General features: G+C 41.5%; 1 protein-coding gene across 22 annotated transcripts in view; it reads left to right on the top strand.

Moving 5' to 3' along the window:
• Window positions 1-723: 723 nt before the first annotated feature.
• The window catches only part of CADPS2 (calcium dependent secretion activator 2), a 294,051-nt gene continuing 276,536 nt past the window's right edge, over window positions 724-18,238 (top strand). For 14 of the 22 annotated variants that reach the window (XM_048300708.1, XM_048300698.1, XM_048300704.1 and 11 more), the window contains exon 1: window positions 725-1,175. In XM_048300708.1, the coding sequence (XP_048156665.1) occupies window positions 852-1,175 (324 nt within the window). In that variant the 5' untranslated portion in view covers window positions 725-851. Of the gene's footprint in view, window positions 1,176-18,238 lie in introns of all 22 variants that reach the window. The other 8 variants (XM_048300706.1, XM_048300707.1, XM_048300689.1 and 5 more) reach the window with 1 other exon arrangement.

Below are 18,238 nucleotides of genomic sequence, written 5' to 3'. Positions count from 1 at the left end.
TTTGTATGTTTGCACAGCCTTAACTGTGACAACAACCACTGTGACTATGCACCTGTCTGGATCCTCAGACAGTCTGGAAAAACGATTTCAGAGAGATGTGGCTGCAGGCTTTCAACAGAAGTAACCTGCGAGAGCAACGTACACTTCAGCATCAGCCCGCCCGCGACCTCAGAAACGCACGGTTTTGGTGGCTTCCTTTTCTGGGGCCATTTGAGATGCCTCTCGTTCCCCTGCCAACACTTGGCAGAGGATGCCAGCGAGGCTCGGGGTCGGCGGCGAGCACAGCCCCCCCTCTCCCCTTCCAGCAGGGAGTCCCGCCGTGTGTCCGAGCCGGCTGGCGAGCGGCGGGCGCGCTTCCCACGCCGGCCGGGACGCGGGGCAGGGAGCACCGCACCAGCCGCTGCCAGGGCCGGCAGGGCCCGAGCGGAGCCAGGGCTCCCCTGGCCCGGGCTGCCCCTGTCGTTGGGACCGAACCGTGCCGAGCCGTGCCGTGCCGTGCCGAGCCGTGCGCTGGGGTGCGGTGGCGGGTGCGCAGCTATGGCCCTCACACGCGCCTGCCCGACCCCGTCCCGGGCACCCGCGGGCCGCTGCCCTCGCCGGAGCGGGCGGAGATTTTAGCCCGGCCCCGGTCCCGCCTCTGCCTCCGCCGGGAGCCGCTCGGAGCAATTCCCACGGCAACCTAGGCTCGACCCCCTTCCCAAACCCCGCCTCTGCTCCCCGCCCCGCCGCTCCCGCCCGGCGGCCGCCGCCGGTCGGAAACAGTCCGTGTGTAAACTCGACGTGTCCGGAAAGGTGCGCGGCGCTCCCCGCCTCGCTCCGAGCCCGGCCGCGGGGCGCGCCCGCCGAGCGCGATGCTGGACCCTTCCTCCAGCGAGGAGGAGTCCGATGAGCTGCTGGAAGAGGAGCGGCGGGACGTGCTGGTGGCGGCGGGCGGCGGCTCGCCGCGCTCGCTGCCGCCGCCGCCCCGGGACTCGCGGGGCAGGGAGGCCGGGGCGGCACGGGCAGCCAGCCCCAGCCCCTCGGTGCTGAGCGAGGGCCGGGAGGAGCAGGAGCGCCTGCAGCGAGAGGAGCGGGAGAAGCGGCTCCGGCTGCAGCTCTACGTGTTCATCGCGAGGTGCATCGCGCACCCCTTCAACGCCAGGCAGCCCACGGACATGGCCCGCCGGCAGCAGAAGGTGAGCCCCCGCCTCCCCGCTGCCCTGCCCCGCCGTTCGCGCTCGTCCCCCGCGGGCCATCCCGTGCGCTCCGTGCCGCTCGCCGGTGCCGCGCTGCCGCCGCCGCGGCGCTCCGGCCCGCAACAGGTTGAGCGGGGCCGCGGCACCGGCCGGGCACGGCACGGGGAGCGCCTGCCGGAGCGGCTGCTGCGGGGCTCGGTGTCAGCGCGCCTTGCCCAAAGCACACCCTTTATCTAGAAATCCGTCAGTCACCAGGGGTGAAGTCGTTTAAGTTTTTAGAGTTGCGCTCAAAGTCGCCGTGCGAAGGGCACAGGGGCGCAGGGCGCGGGCGCGGGGGCCGTTCTGCGGTGGACGATACGTTCCTGCTTCTCGGCGCTGCCTGATGGATTGAATTAAACCTTCCAGAGGTGCCTCCTGCGAGTCGCGTTCTCACCGTCTGTACCCAACCCGAGCAAATTAAGCCATAAAACACAGGTGAATGACAAAACTATTTTGTTTCATGAATTAACTGCGCTCCCTGTACATAGAAACAATCAACGTGCATGTCTGTGGTGAGAATGACCTTCTAATGAAGGTTGACCAAAGTTATTCTCTGTGTCTTGTCCATGAAAGACAGGCTTTTGAGACCTGGCAGGTGCGTGGTCGGTATTTATGCTTATTCTCTCTTACTTTTGAGGTATTGAATAGGTAGAATACTTAAAGTTTTGGATTAAGGCACTACATTTCCAGGTAACTACTTAAAAGCTCAGTTCTTGAAATGTTTGGTCTAAAAAATTGTATCTTTCTTACTTTCAGTTCTCTAAACAAACAAACTAATCCAAAACAAAAGAAACAAACAAAACCCTCATTCTACCTCACTTTTCAGAAGGATAGTGATAGGACACAAAAATGATTTAGTTCTTCTTGGCTTTTATGATCTTGATACTTCCATATGTCTAAGGGTTTGTAAAATCCGATACTGAATGTTTTGGGGTGTCTGAGGTATGCCTGCTATAGGTAATTGTGTTTAGTGAATTCTCAGACAAGTTAACGTGGCAACATGGCAGTAATAATAAGATTGGTTCTGGAAGACTATTTTGTTTTTATTAAGGGTTAGGTACTTAAACTCTGGAGCCTGAATAGAGACATCTTGTAAGCAGAAAGCCAAAGAAAATCTGAAATAAAAATTTTCACCCCACTGGAAATTCCCTACCCCAAAACTGAATCATCATAGAAATGATATTTTGAAAAGACATCTGGATCCCTCTAGATGTGACTTTCCACCAGACAAAGCCAAAGCAGACTTGATGTAGTGTTGGTATCAGTCTAGGTTCAAGCAGGAGACTGAGAAGCCTCAGGGGATGAGATCCATCCCACAACCTGTCTGTGTGACATGCTCTAGTGCTGCATTGCCCTCCTCTTGATTAAATTTTCCTAATCAGCTTCCAAGTTGCAGCTTGTGACCATCAGTTGCAGAAGATACTGAGCACTTAGAAGTTCTCACTGATCTAAGTCAGTAAGTATAGAGACTGTTTTAAAAATAACTACTGTATTAATTATTTTTATTAAATGTATGAAAAGAGATTACTGATGTGCTGCAAATGCAGAAATAAAACTGTTGTGGATCTAACATATGAGCAATGAACAGACTGATGGACAAAATTGACTTGATACCTAAAATTAAATGTTTCTCCTGCTAATTACTATTTTTAAGTGAATTCTGGATTTTTCATTAATTACTGTACGTACAAAGAGACTTTTGTCATATTTAGGAATTTAGCTGCAGAACAAGGATGTCTTGTGTTTTCCTGGTCAGGAAATAGTGTTTTTAAATAAGAAATAGCACAAAAAATAATTTTTTCTAGGAGTTGCACTTCTGTCTAGAAGTAATGAAATGCACATTGCCATCCTTATTATTTGACAATTTTGTAAATATTACCCAGTAAATTATTTCCTGTAGGGTAATAGAACTGGTCATGAGTTTTGAGAGTTCAGAAAACCTGCTTTGGTAGTTTGGGATTGCCGAAAGCTGTATGAAGGAGCCCTCTATTATGTGTAATTTCTGTCGTTCGTGCTGCACGGTGGCCCCATGTCAGCTTTGGGAATGGGAGTACAACCACCTGTCTTACTCTGTGTCCTAAGGGAAGACGCTTCTGGAGGTGTGACAGCTGCTGTGGAGAAGAGATGACTGAGAAGGGACCTTATTAATGTATATAAGTGCCTGAAGGGAGGATGTCAAGAGGATGCTCTTCTTCGTGGTGCAGAGTAGTGAGACAAGAGACAACGGGGAGAAACTGATGCACAGGAAGTTCCACCTGAATATGAGGAAGAATTTCTTTACTGTGTGGGTCGACCACTGGAACAAATTGCCCAGAAAGGTTTTGGAGTCTTCCTCACTGGAGATAGTCAGGAGCTATCTGGACACAATCCTGTGCCATGTGCTCTGGGATGACCCTGCTTAAACAGCGAGGTTGGACCAGATGGCCCACTGTTGCCCCTTCCACCCTTACCCGTTGTGTGATTCTATGACTCATATTCAGTGGAATAAAAGTCTGTCTTACTTTCTGAATAAATTTTCTATCTGCCAAGGTAGGGTATGGATATGGACTATTTCTTGACCTCTTGCTCTTTTGCCTCAGTTCTGACTTGTGTGACAGCATGTGGCTGGGTGTCCATTGCAAGCTGGACTGTGGTTCCTTACCTGTGTTAACTGGCACTGTTAGCTACTGCATGCCCTGTCCATCAACAGTGATCCAAGGTATGGTTTTAAATGAGAACCTGTGATGTTCTGTGGTTTCAGCCCCCTGCCTCTTTCTGCTTGTGAACTCCTTGTAGTGCTTTTGCAGTCTTTCAGATACCTGAAAGATACCAGTATCCACCCTGCTTAAAAGCAGAAGTAATTTCTTCTTTCTGCCAGTTCATTTGGCATATTGCTGAGCAAATATTGAGGAATGCAGTTTGCTTTCTTTTTAATGTGGAACATATTATCCAGTAAGGGAATGAGATGGAATTCATATATCAAATATCTTCAACTGCATTGTAATATCAATAAGGAAATGGGTTACTGTATGGCTGGCTTCTTACGTTCTTGCATTAGTATCAGATTAAAATGTACTCTGTGGTATCTTGAAACCACCATACTTAATGGACTGTGTTATACTAATTAAAGAATTTTGAATGCAGGCAGTGTTTCACTCCTCTGTTGTCCTTTCTTCTTCCTTCTTTCTTCTTGCAAAGTAAAATTAGCTCTGCTGTATTATGATAGATAAGATTAACTAAAAAAGAAAATCAGACTTAAGGAAAAAAAAAAGAACTAGCATAATTCACCAGAGTCCATCAGTTCCTCTAACTTGCTTTTAATGACAAATTCAATGTAATTTAGCCCAGAGTTTGCTGAATCACATACTTTTATAATATGGCTGCCTTTTTTTTTTTTGGTCTCGAGGATATGTGATAGAAATACTCTTTTTAAAACTATTCAGTTAGTTGATGACCTGCTGTTGTATCCTACCCTGCTTTGGTTGCTGGTAGATTTTTGATAGAGAAGGGGGAATAATCTAATATTGGAGGTGTGGAACTGAAGCATGGTATTATTTTTCGAGGTGGGGTAGCAGATCCTGATGAAGATGGAGTTAGCTCTACAGAGTAGAGCTAGTATGTATTTAGTAACATATTTTCAATAGATATTTGTGAACATTTAGTCATGTATTTTCCAACTTGTAGAGAAATATTAATGCATCAATGCATTACATATTGTTCTTTTATAAAGCAAAGTTTGTCTGTCCCTGGTTTAAAGAGACTGTCACTTTTTTGTAGTTACCACGTTTTTATGAGTCCTCTCAAACATATTTCACCATTTTTCTCTTCTGCCTCTTCACTCTTCCTCGTTTCTAGTCCCAACAAAAAGAGAAAACAATCATCAGCTAATTCCATTCCTCTTTCTTCTGTTCTCCTACCCCAGCCAAACTGAATCTCAAACCACCAGATTGGATTTGTCCATAGAATGAGATTTAGGTGGTGAAAGAAATTCACTTGTGACTGTCTTCCATCAGGGGAAGGTGGTGAATGTGAACATATACTGAGTCAGGGATTAGATGATGACCCTGGTAACTGCTGTTTATACTAACCAATTGTACATTCATATGTGCCTACCCAATTTTACTCAAGGAGTGTGTGCCAAAGGCAGGTTCTATATCTGGGAGATGAATTAAAGTTCCTGGGGAAGGAAGGGACAGCAAAGTGCTACAGTTAACTACCAAAAAAAAAAGGTGTTCTTCCTATGTTTTTTCTTCCTCAACATTTAAAATTTACTCTAGTAATCAAGTGGCCGCACAGAAATCCAAGGCTAAGGGAGAAGTAGCACTCCTAGGCTAAATAAGATTTTGTAATGCATGAAAGGCTTAGTACATCAAAGCTGATAATTCAGGTCTTGCTTTCATAGGTGATAGGTATTAGAAGTAATTGATCTGGCTATGTAGAATTCATAAGTGAGTGAATTTACTTCCTGAATACTTGATTACCTATTTTCCTTCCATTCCTTCTCTCCCGTCCAGCTACTAAATCACAAGTAGATCAAAACCATTGACTTGCATCTAATTCTTGACAGTAGAAGCAGTAATAATAATTTATTTTCCTCTGAATTTTGTGCATTCATTCTTTCCTCTTTCTTGGACTTTATCTGTAAAGGAGAGGTTTACAATGATATGTGTCCACTAAATAACACTTTCAGGAAAATGCTGTTTATGGGGATAGACTTCATTCTCTGGATTGCAGTTTTACTCCCAATGTTTTTATTTCTTTTGTCTAAAGCTCTGTATTTCCTTACTTTTGAGCTGGTGATGTGTATCTCCTTATTTGTTGGCTAAGCATGTTTTGGGAAAGAAAAAATGTCTCTTGGGCTCTGAACATGCTTCATAAGATGTTGTTTTCTGTACTGCTAAAGTAATAGGGAGAGTACATCCAAAGCCATTGTTTTCAGAAACTCTAGATACATTTCAGAGAAAAACCATAGCTATAAAACTTGTTCATCTGGTCAAAATTGTACTAAAGAGCTTTCTAGGAACATGTCTTCCAATTCTACCTTCATTGTTTCCTTTACAAATTTCAATTCTTTTTGTGGTGTTTAGAAAGTAATTTTAAATCAATTTTATTGCCTTATTTTTCCCCATAATACCTTGTCATCATGCTCTAAGTTGTGTATAGTTTTTAGTCAAGTGAGTATAGAGAGTTCAGGTAAATCCTGCCAAAGCCCATAATATGGTAGCCTACAGATAGATCTCTGTACATGTTGAGACAAGATTATTCACAAATAGATCTTTTTACCCCTGTCAGAAGTGGCTGTTTGGGGAAGAAGTTGGTTTTGCCTGCAGTAGGAAAGTTGCTCACCATGGGCAATTGAATCAGCCATGGCTGAAGAAATACTGAAGGGTGATGAGAGAATCAAAGCCTTCTTGTAACCAGCCCTAGTAACCCATCAGTGTTCTGTTTTAATCTTAAATTCTTCTTCTGGCCTACCAGCTCAGAATTGATTGATGTGGCTTGGCCAGAAGCTGGCAATGTGCTGGGAAAGCCACGTGTTGGTAAACAGCTGTGTAATGAAGTGATCATGATTGGACAGTCTGCAAACCTGGTCTACTATGATGAAAAATTTATCACTCTCTTCTTTTGCCTGCTTTTTTTTGTTTTCACTGCCTATTTTGCCTTTACTTGCCTTTGAAATTTGATTAGTTACTGTTATTTGATGGGACAATTAAAATTTTTTTTCTGAGTATGTGACCTCAGGTTGTTTTTTTTTTTCTGTCACCCACATAGTTTGACAGATGTGTTAACTCTGTTGCCAAATACCCCATTTAAAGTGCCTGTGGAAGACTAGTTACTAGTTTTTTCTACAGCAGAGCTGAGAGGAGGAAAGTTTGAAGGATCAGTTGATTGTCACCATCTCTGCAGGGACTGTGTGGGGGAATTGTCTGGCTGGGCTGCCTTGCATTTTTAACCCTTTGCAGTTGTTATTCTCACATTGTATTTTGTGTATCTGAACTGCTGTAATTGGTGATTGAGAGGCAGAGATACCAAATCAGCTCATCTTGTCTTTAATACTTTCTCTGACATCATCTGTGAAATATACTCATTGATGCTGTGGAATAACAAAGCTGGGGAAAACACTTTCTTCCTCTCTGAACCACACTCCTTTGCCTGCCTGAGGCACAATATATCAAAATATCAATTTCCGCATACTGTCTTTAACTGTACAGTATTGCCAGACCAGAAAATACTGTTTGGTTGCTAGTTGACTATTCATTGAGCAGTGTATTTCTGCAAAAGTAAATTTTCAAGTTTTCCCCTTTGTTCCCCCAGGCAAACCTGTTGTCACCAGTTCATGCTTGGGGACACTACTAACCAAGTGCCTTTCCATTTTCATGCTGGTTATTAGAGTTGGTTTTTCTCTTTCTGGCTTTGTACCATTTTTTTTTTCCCCATAAATGATAATAATATCATAATGATATTAACTTCATGTTGATATCATCCTGAAGTTGCTTTCGGTATGTATTGGTTTGGTTCTTTAATATACCTCTGTATTTGTGTTCTACTCTCCCGTTACCCTTGTTTTTTCCTTGTGTGTAGATGTCTCCTACTTTGGTAGCTTAACATATCCCTGTCTCCTGCTGCTTCCCTTGCTACAAGTGGAAAGCTAATAGGTCAGGGACAAGACTTGCCTTATCGACCCAAGAGGTATCCTTAGAGGAAGATGGGATGATGTGGTGTCTCCTAGGAGAGTGCTTGGCTCGCCTCCTCACCTCTGCTCATTGAGGGGTGTATTTTGGGGTGTTTGTCTTTTTGCCTCAACTCTGGTTCTGTATTTAGTTGTACTGAGCCCCAGTTAGTATGTTACTCTGAACCAGGTGCCAGTCTCTAAGGTTTCTAAATGTTTAATTTTGAAGTCAGTTTTCATGTAGGGTTTTTTTGGCACATTAGCTGCAAACATGCCTCCTATATTTCTTTCCAAGTTACTCCCCTTGCTGCCAGCTGATGGCAGTGGCATGTGCAGGTCTGGCACTCAGACTTCTCTGCAACTTCTGGCTGTTGCCATTCAGGATGGGAGGCAGGGAGAGGAACAGCATCTGCTGGAGTCCTGCTCATTTGCCTAGTGCCTATCTCCAGTGCCCATTTCTGCCTAGAAGTGCTGGCACTGAATTGAAAGCAGCCCTGTTCTTGTGTGTTGCAGCTGATTCCCCCAGGTTTCAGAATAGCAGCTGTGAAAAGGCAGTTTTCAATTTGTTGCTGTGTGTGGGAAACTCTGAGCAGCAGGAGAGATGGAGTGTTTGCATGTCGGTACCAGGCTGCATCAGCTTAAGCTTGCATTTTGAAGGTTATTTTCTCAGCCATAAGCATTGAAGGCTCTTCATTTTGTGTTTAAAATTCTCTAGAAGTTGATGGTACTTGCTCAATAGAATTTATTTCTGGTTCTTATTTATTTTGCAGTGAGGAGATAAAGCATATGCTTCTCTTCAAGTATGATTACTTGTATGCATGAGTTCAAGAATGTTCTTGAGTGTTTTTCCTGTCAGGAAAGGGAAAAGCATTAATTAACAGCATTGTGAAGAATAAACAGAGCTACAGTGAGTACTTCTTTAAATATGTGACCTGGTGAATCAAAATTAGAAAAAGAGGAGGTGATTATACAATAATTTTTCTGCAACTCTGTTTCCATTTTTCTCTCAACCATTAATTATTCATTTATGTTTAGTTGTCTTGTCTGTGGGGTTTTAGAAATAGAGGCTGGCAGCTTCTGTGTAATGAAAGTGCTGGAGGGATACTCAGAGTGATGGTATAGACACAAAATGAATCCTTAGGATAATACTTTGAGTAGACTTGTTTGGGCCATAGACAAGGATGTGGAAGAAAGGACAAATCTATTATATGGGTTTAAATGAGATCTCTGAAGAGATGGTGTACATCTAAAAAAATTAGAGGAGAAATAGCCATCAGTGATGGAGAGTTTCATGGACTGAATTGAAGGTGTTGAGAAAGTGTATGGAACTTAATTAATTTTGGAGTAGAGGAACAGTTCAGCAAGGACAATGACAAAGTTAGAGAGTAATGAATTTGTAGCAGAGAAATCCATTGGTCATGAGAGTTATGCTTTTCAGTATTAAACAGAAATGAAGGAGGAATATCTTTGGGGTGAGTTTTCAGGAAAGATACTGGTCCAGAAAAAAGGATGATGGTTAAACTGGTAAATACGGGAATAGTCTCAAAATCCGTGTCAGTGTAATACAGAATAGCAAGGGCAAAGAGCTGGTGAGAAGCTGGACTCCATGAAAACCAAAGCAGTGGCATATAGTGCACTGAGGGAAACAGTGGGTTTTTTTCTGCAGAAAGTTGGAGTTGTTTTATATGTTTAGGTTTTTCTAATGGTGAATTCATAAGTTTTCTTTTTCTAAGAAAAAATTCACCTTCAGGCAGTCTGTGCCGAATGTTTATCTTTCTGGCTTTTGCTGGGAAACATACCCAGTTTGTGCCTATTGCTCATAAATTCCTTGATTTATTTCTAAATTATGTATTCTGAGGCCTTGTAGCAAGGTTGTTTCTTATTCAGAAGTGTTCTACAAATGTTTCTCCACTGCAACTGTTTAATACATCAAATACGTATTATTGCTAAAATATTAATATCGACCATTTGATTTTTTAAATTATTTTTGACCTCCTTATGGATGGAGCATAAGTAAAGAGAAGAATTAAAAATAAATAAGAAGTTGTTTGGTATAGATCTGATATTAAATCATCTTAGAAATCAGTTCCCCTTTCACTTTCTCTTCCTTCCTACAGTGTCATTAAAAGGCAGAGGATTTTTCAGTCTCTTACCAGTAGAGATTTAAGAGTAAATAGTGGTATTTTTTGGAGATGGAAGTTAACAAACTCCTTAGGTTTTTTTTTTTTTTTTTTTTGGTAGCAATCTCCAGCTAGCAGTTGGAGTATTTGTCTGAATGGACACTTAGATTCAGCTTGTGGTAACTCAACTCCAAGTGCAGTGTCATTGTCATAGCCACACATGTGCTACACACAGTAGAGGTTCTGAGTATACTACTACATGGTTATGAAGTAGCTAGGCATGTTTTAGCTTAAATATTCTGTCATACAAGTTCTGACAATCTTGTTTATGTGAGTTTGTGTTCTTTTCAGCATACTTTGTCTCCCAGATTAATTTACTTTAAAAACACCACTTAAGATTAATGCCAGCTTTTAAAGTTGTCTTTCTCTGCCACCCAAGTTTTTAGGTACTTAATGTTTAGGTACTTAATAACTTACTTAATGTTCCCAAGCATTTTTCTGTGATAATAAATGTTATAAAATGACTAGCTATGTTTTAGGAATATAAGCCTTTTGTTGTACTACCTGGAATATAAAAAAACAAATATCCTACAGTGGTAAGATGAAAATTACAAGATCCAGCAGCGTGTGCATGTATCAATGTATTTTGCTCATGTGTTTCTGAAAAGGAAGTGTCATTCTTAGCTGTGTAATGTAAAGGTAATCTGTTTGTTCTGCAGTCACCCACTGATACCAGACTATGTGAGTATTTTTTTGTGTGGCTCTTTCTCAGACACCCTGAGTGTAAGATGTACCTTACGGGACTTCTGTTAGAGCCAGATGAAAATTTGTTTGTCTCCTCTTTGCCCCCACCACCCATAGCCTGGGATGGGTGGGGGATTTTTAAAACCTCTACTTTCTGAATCGCCCGGAAGGTCAGTGGCATGCTTTGAACAGAGCTGCTGTTGTCTTTGCTTGACTCTTCCTCAAACTTTAATTGGAGCAACTGGATTACAACGGTCTTTCTGCTACTTTAATACACCTTGCTGTTGTAGGTGAAAAAGACCATGTAAGAAAGAGAAGTTTCATTTATTTAAAATAACAATAAAATTATTCAGATTATTACTAAATCTCCAGCTGTTTTATGTGTTCTGGATATTTAAACTCTAATGGTTTATTAAAACAATAATTGCTAACAACAGTTAGTCAGAACTCAGTCTGGAATGGCCTTCAGGAGGTCACAGAGGTGTGATAAAATCAGTAAACTGGTTAAAGCCTCCATACATGACCCTCTTGCTGTACTACAAGCTGTGTCTGTTACAAATGCACTTAACTATGCAGAGCAGCACAAAAGGGAGGAGACTACAGGCTGGCAGGGTTCTGTTTCATTGTACAGATGCACTTTTGTGGTGTCACACTGCTTACCAGTGTAGATGTGACCTCAGAGAGTCAGAGAGATTTAAATGCAGCAACTAACACAGAGTCAAGAAAGAGAGATGGAACCTAAACGAGATAAATAGCACAACAGGGCATCTCCTTTCTGAGCTATTAAAGCAGGACAGCATATGCAATGCAAACATAAAAACAGCTGAAATAATGAAGTAATAAGAGCCTTTCTATGTCTGAAGTTAATTAGGGGCAACAAACTGCCCCTAATTACTGAAAGTGTGGGATCCTCAGCAAAGCTGCCTGGAATACTAATTAAAAGAACTGATTATAAGAAATAGAATGAATAGTTAATGACTAAGAAATCATTTTCAAGAGTATCTTCAGAGAGCAAATAAAGTGCCCTTGGAAAATATTGTGACACCCTGAGCCATCCACTGAATCTAATCCTGCAGATAGACCTGAACTGATTTGCAAGTTTGCTGTGCCTGTGCTTTCCAGTGATGAGACAGGGACTAATAGGGGCAGAATGACAGGTAAAATAGGAATAGTATTTCCATTTCAGTATCAGATGCTCTCTTCAAGTATTTTTTTAATGTATGACTCTAGTAGAACCTGCTTATGAAATAGCAATGCTGACATAGTGTATTTTGTTTTAATAGTTGGCTTTGCAATAGTCTGCTACTCATAGACCTGGGAGAGGTCTTTGATGCTTGCAGAGGGCCTCTGGGTAGCATCCTCTGTGTTGATTAGTAGCATGTGTATCTGTCGCAGCTGTTGGCTGTCAAGTGTATGGGCCACCAAATGGACTGTGATTTTTACATGTTATTGAAAAAACAGCAATATGGAAATTATATCTGACAGAATAAAAATTGAAAGTTTAAAGATTTATCTTCTTTTAAAAAACCTGTAAATTAATAAGGCTTTTTTATCCTAAGCAGTTCTTTAAAGGGGCTAATCAGGGGTAAAGTGGCTCATCAGGGGTGAAGTTTTATCCAGGCATCTGTTTGGGTGTTCCCGCCTATTTGGCACTCCTTAATTTATTAATTTGAACTGTTTTTAATAGCCTTAATTCTCAATTACATTGACATATATATAGAAACTTACATTAGGAATAAATAAAAATAAATGCTTGGAAGCATTGAACCCTAGGAGTAATTTTCTATACTGGTTCTAAGTCTCTTCTGGAGGCCAAGGTGGGAGGCTGGAGGTACCCCAGAGTGCTAGGGTGCACAGGAAGGGGGACATGGGTCTTGAAGTAATTAGGCTGTGAGATCAACCCACTGCTGAGTGATGTCACTTTAAGACAGGCGTGACATTTAATTCTCACGGATCGATCGGTGATCATTGTAGTGAGCCCCTCTTTGTGTGGGATTCACGTTCACAGTGGGACCAAATCCAGAACTGGCATACCCATGTCCTTTGTTCTGAGCTTTGGTAAATTCATCTGCATCTCCTTGGTCCCATAAGGTTGTGTGTTGTAATGAACTGATTGGTATCTGTTTGGTCCCATAAGGTTGTATGCTGTAACTCTGAATGTGTTCACATCCTGGAAGGAGGGAAACAGTCAGCTCCTGTGTGCTCAAAGTGAGACCATGATCCATGGCAGAGGCAGAGTCCTGCTACTGGTGGTGCATTCCTGCTTCCCTGCATGCTGTGGTTCTGCCAGATTCTTTATGGGATGTCAAAAGCGTGCATTTGTGTGGGGTTTCATGTACATATGTATATAAAAAAGGGAGGAGAGAGAGAGAATGTGTGTATGCATGAGAGGCAGGGAAAAAAGCTGTAGGTACTATAGGAGGGGACTAGAATGAGTGCTGCACTGCATGTTATGATCTCATTGGTTTTAAAGTTACGCATTAAGCATAAAATACTGAAATACAAGTTACTTAATACTACTACTTTTTCAGAAATGTCATTTTATTTGTTCTCTTTATTGTAGTGGAAGTTGTAAATTGCCATTTAATTTCTTTAAAAACAAATATCACACATTTCCAACCCCCCAAACCAAATCAACAAACCCGACATCCCAAACCCTGCAGATCTGTATTTCTGCCTCAGCTTTTGTGGATGCCTCTTGTAAAACGAAACTCCTAAACCTTGTGATAAAGAAAAAAATACGTTAATGTGAATTATGTAAATAGTAAAGATTTTATATTTTATTAATATTGAGCTTTTAGAATTGATCTGATTCCTTAGGGCTAGGTCAGAGTGTGCCCTGTTGAAATGAGTGCACTGAATTCCTAGTATTCTAGTTCTGCTCATTAAGTTTTACAGGCATAAGACTTAAATATCTTGCTTGATTTTCTATTTAGGATGGATTTATACCTTGGCTGCAGACATTTGCTCTCAAAGCATGTGTGTTCTCAGCGTGAAGGATAATTTATTTTCCTAATTTGATTGAATTTGTGGGTTTTTTTCCTGTAGTGGAAAAATAATTATTCCAACAGGAAAACAGCTATCCTGATTATGTGGTTAAAAAAAAAAAACCAGAAAAAATTCTCCTGCACTGCACAACTGTACGGATAGTGCTTACCTTTTACTCAGTCTGACTTTAGTGAGGCTACAGAGCAGCCAACACAGCTGTCATAAGTCACTTTTTGGGGAAAAAAAGAAGTTGGTTGATTTTATTTTTAATAGTGATGGGCTTAGGGTGGAGCAGTTGCTTCGTATCAGTGGTCAGACTAACACTGCCTCAGTCAGTGCTAATAAGATAAATGGAGTAATGCATACTGACCATAATAGCTGCAGTAATAACGTCATCTGAGAGATTGAGTCAAGAGGTATGAGGAGCTGAAGCTCTGAGCAATACAGATGGTCGGTGATGCAAATCCATTTCATTCTGTAGTGCTGGAGGCCCGGAAAATGAACAGAATTGCATAATAACATCAGAAGAAGATAGGTAGCCTCTAACCTTTCCTTTCTGAAAGGCTGAAGGATTCAGTGAGAAACTCAGTCATTTTGTCAAAGGGGTGAACCCATCCTCAGACAGGATGTGCATTTGCGTGTGTCAGGCAGGTGTCAGGTAGTATGTACTCACCACAGCCATCCATATGAATAAGTAAGAAAAAAAAAGTTCTTAAGGTACTACCAAAATTGAAAAGTGTCTCAAAATACTTGCAAGTTGCTTGCTAATTTTGAGGCTAATAATTTTAAGCAAAGTAAGTCACTGAAATGATTTGGGTTTGGTGGTTTTTTTATTTTTTCATGTAAATAAATTTGTGCAATCAATACAGAAGAGTGAGAAAGATCAGAATCGACTAAACTAATCCAGTTTTGAAGAGGATTGGATAGTCTGAGTTAGGGACACCATTTAGAAGCAGTAGCTTCTGAACAATTTCATGTGTGTATTTGCAAATTGTGTGCATACAACTTAGGAAACCAAAATAAGGGCTTTTTCTGAAAGGTGGCACAAATAGGGGAGCTGTAGATTTTCCTTCAGTATGTTGAGTGAAACCAGGTATTTTATCCCCCTGCCAGTTCACAAGATTCTTTTTGAATCTCCAGATAGTTACCAGGGGACACATCTGCTGCCAAACAGCTCTGCTACTGTATTTGTGCCCGGGCTAACAAAGCTGCTGGGCCTCAGGTACACCAAGTAAACGTGCTGGCAAATATCCTGGCTGAAGGAAATTGCGGATTTGCTGTGGGATGGCAAGATTATATTGCAAATTATTGCAAAGCTGATGAATGTATTCAACACACAGACAAGTTACTGTGTATCATACTTGTACTGCAAATGGAAGGGGCCTCCTAGGTTGAGTCAGTCTCGTGGCCAAAAATAAGACGTCTCTTTATAAGCAGGTGAAATTTCACTTAGTAGTATTGCCACTGTTTTTCCTTACTCTGATAGGTGTGAGAACTTTGTTTCCCAGACAAATGTGTTTGCAGGTTTGGTTTATACCCACTTCCTGTTCTGTCAGCTCTGCCCTTTAATAACAGCTTTTCCTTCCTGAACGATTTAGTAGAGGATGGTGTCTCATTCTGCTATACGAAACAATCCGAGGTCTGAACCATCCTTCAGGCAGTAGTCTCCCTTCTTCTCTGACTATCCTAACTGCCTTTATCTGTAGGTTTTGCAGCTGGAATTAATGCACTCTTGTTCTCTTGTCACGTTAGCATGGTGCCTGGAGTGTGCTAAGGCAGTGCATCTGAGCCTTCAGCTCAGAGCAGACAAGGAGAACAAAAACCTTGCAGAAGTTCTTGTGAGTCCTGGCCTGAAGTTTGGGATGCTGAATTTCACCCCTTTCTGTTACCACAACTCCAGTACATCTTTTCCAGTACATCTTTTTATCCAACAAGGTTTTTTTTTATCCACTCTATGTGCTACTGCATCCCAGCCCTGAATGTCAGTATCAGTCTTCAGACTCAGAATATTTATAGTCGTGTTCCTGTTCTCTGTGTCATAACAACATGGAAACACTGTATTTATGGTCAATTTGCAGCTAAATTTCTATTTCTCCTTTAACAGTTACCCTCACATTTTTTTGAGTCTTTTTCCACTTTGTGGTAGTATCTCTGCTGCATAACTGTTGTCTAGATAAGATCTACAGCATTCTTTTAGCCAGAAAGCAAGAATAAAAAAGAAACCACATTACTTGATTTTTATCATCTTTTGAATAATTATGGTAAATGGGTGACTTTGTAATCCTTCCTATTCTGGGTCAGATACTGCTCCATTACTTTTACCCTGATTCTAACCTTATTTTTACATCCTTGTCCTGAGGAGTCTATGCTCCTCTGAATATAGAGACCTGCTGCCCTCTTTTGGGAAGGAGGATTCTTTGGTCGATGCTAGACAACTTTCAGACTCTTCTAAAGAGTTTGCATACTGCCTCATTCAGGTCTCTCAACTCTTCAGATGACTGAATTGACTAACTCCTCTTAATTCCTTGACATAGAGAATAAATTATCACTTCTCAGTTTCCAGGCTAAAAAGATCTTCCTGACAAAATGCAAACTGCAGAGACCAGGTTTGTGTTCAATAACCACAGCTATCAGCAAGCTCTCAAAATAATTAAGTGCTGTGGTGATAAAGAACAAAACGTGTTCAGTGACACAATTTGTATTAATTCCCTTGCAGTGTTGCTGTGTGCCTTCCTTCTAATTTGTTTTTAGCCTAACTGCCATCAGTAGTCTTGAGTTCCTGGTTGTCCAGTAAGCTTCTAAAAAGGCTGTTTCTGGCATTCTGCCCTAGCCACGTTTGGCACACTGCAGAGCAGAGTGTACAAAACATCTGTTAGGTCAAGCTTTTTGTTGACCACAGGAGATTAAATGGTTAGGTCATAATGATTTCTCTGTAGAATGTGTCCAGACTTGTGAATTTTCACTATACTTTTGCATATGACTTGAATGCTTGTAGCAGTCATGTATAACATGAATAACATGTATAACAGCAGCATTTGGAATTAATCCTTCCCTCTAAAATACTGAGCCAGTGTTTTTGTTTTGAAACCCATTGACATGTATGTACACAAGTTTTCTGTGCAGCAAAACACATAGACTTGTGCTTCCTTCCTAACTTTCCTTCCTTTGACACCACAGCTTTGTGGTTGAATACAGCACAAGAATGAGTGACTTACGGCCCTACATCATCTTTTATTTTGCCTGTAGTGTGGTGATTCAGGCATCTCCCAGCACTGGAAAGTTGCAAGGAACCTTGGCCTGTCTGCCTTACTCCTACTCAGCGCTTCTAAGTAATAATTTTAGGAAAAGCTGTTATGAAGAATATAGTGAACAATTCTGAAGGTCAGTCATTTTTTCTCTACTTCTTGAGAGCGGTGTTTGTGCTTATGCTGGGGACCAAGTGAATCACTTTGCAAGTCTGGTTCTTGCTCCCGGAAGGTTTAATTGCACAAAGGTAAGCAAACCTCACTCACCACAACTCTTCCACTTCTCACACTCCTCAAGTATACTGGATTTTGTGGAATGGCAAATAGGTCTTTTGGTTTAGGCTTGTGTTGTCTGGTCCTTTGCACTAGAAGGAAGAAGAGTTTTAGAAAGGGGAAAAGAGGCATCCTGTCAAATTCAGTTGGTAGTCTCGGTAAAAGAGTGGAGAACTGGGAGTCAGAGGAAGGAATAAGCTCTCTCTCTCTGGAAGCTCTGATTTTTGTATGCTTTGGTCCTTCATTGTTATGCCTTCTGTACAGAACAGGAAGAATACTGAAGTAATGTTCCTCTACTGTAACTTTGAAAATAATAGAAATAGAAATGTTGAGTTTTATCTGAAGTTTTGAAAGGAAATTGCATCTCCCAGGTATCTGACTATCCCCTACCTGACAGTGCAATAGCTGTGTAGTGTGTCAGCTCTATTCCTCTGGCAGGTACCTAGTCACTGTGCCTTTTTTTTTTGTGGCAATGGGAGAGATGGAGATCAGGAATCCTGTTCTGTTGCCTTTTGGTTAGATACATAAATTACCAGCACAGTGTGTACCAAAGTTTTTTTAGGCAGCTTTTGCAAGCTTAAAGATAAGAATTTGCTCCTGACTTAGACAAGAAAGGCCTGTGCTGAGCATCTAAAGATCTGTTGCTCAGCCGTATCCTGTGATCTGAGAGGCAAGTGTACTTGATAATTGTATGTGACAGGGTTAGTCCATTTTCTTTTTTCCAAAGCTGAATTGTTACTGTTAGAAAAATTCCCTTTAAAGCAAGTAGATCTTATAAAAAACAACAAACAAAAAAGCCAACCTCTAGATTATACAGTGTTCTTGTGAGGAAAAAGAATGTACATTTTCCACTCCTACTGGTTGGAGTAAACTTTTGGTGTCACTTCAGATGCTGATGAGTTGACTGAGTACTTCACTTGAGAGAACTCACCAGAGGTTTGAAAAGACACCAGGAAACACTGCATTTTCTTCCTACAGCTTATTGCTCTATTCATAAGCAGAAAG

Source organism: Corvus hawaiiensis, chromosome 4 (assembly GCF_020740725.1).
Source record: "Corvus hawaiiensis isolate bCorHaw1 chromosome 4, bCorHaw1.pri.cur, whole genome shotgun sequence".
Classification (NCBI taxonomy): Eukaryota; Metazoa; Chordata; class Aves; order Passeriformes; family Corvidae; genus Corvus; species Corvus hawaiiensis.
This window is presented reverse-complemented; position numbering and strand designations above follow the sequence as displayed.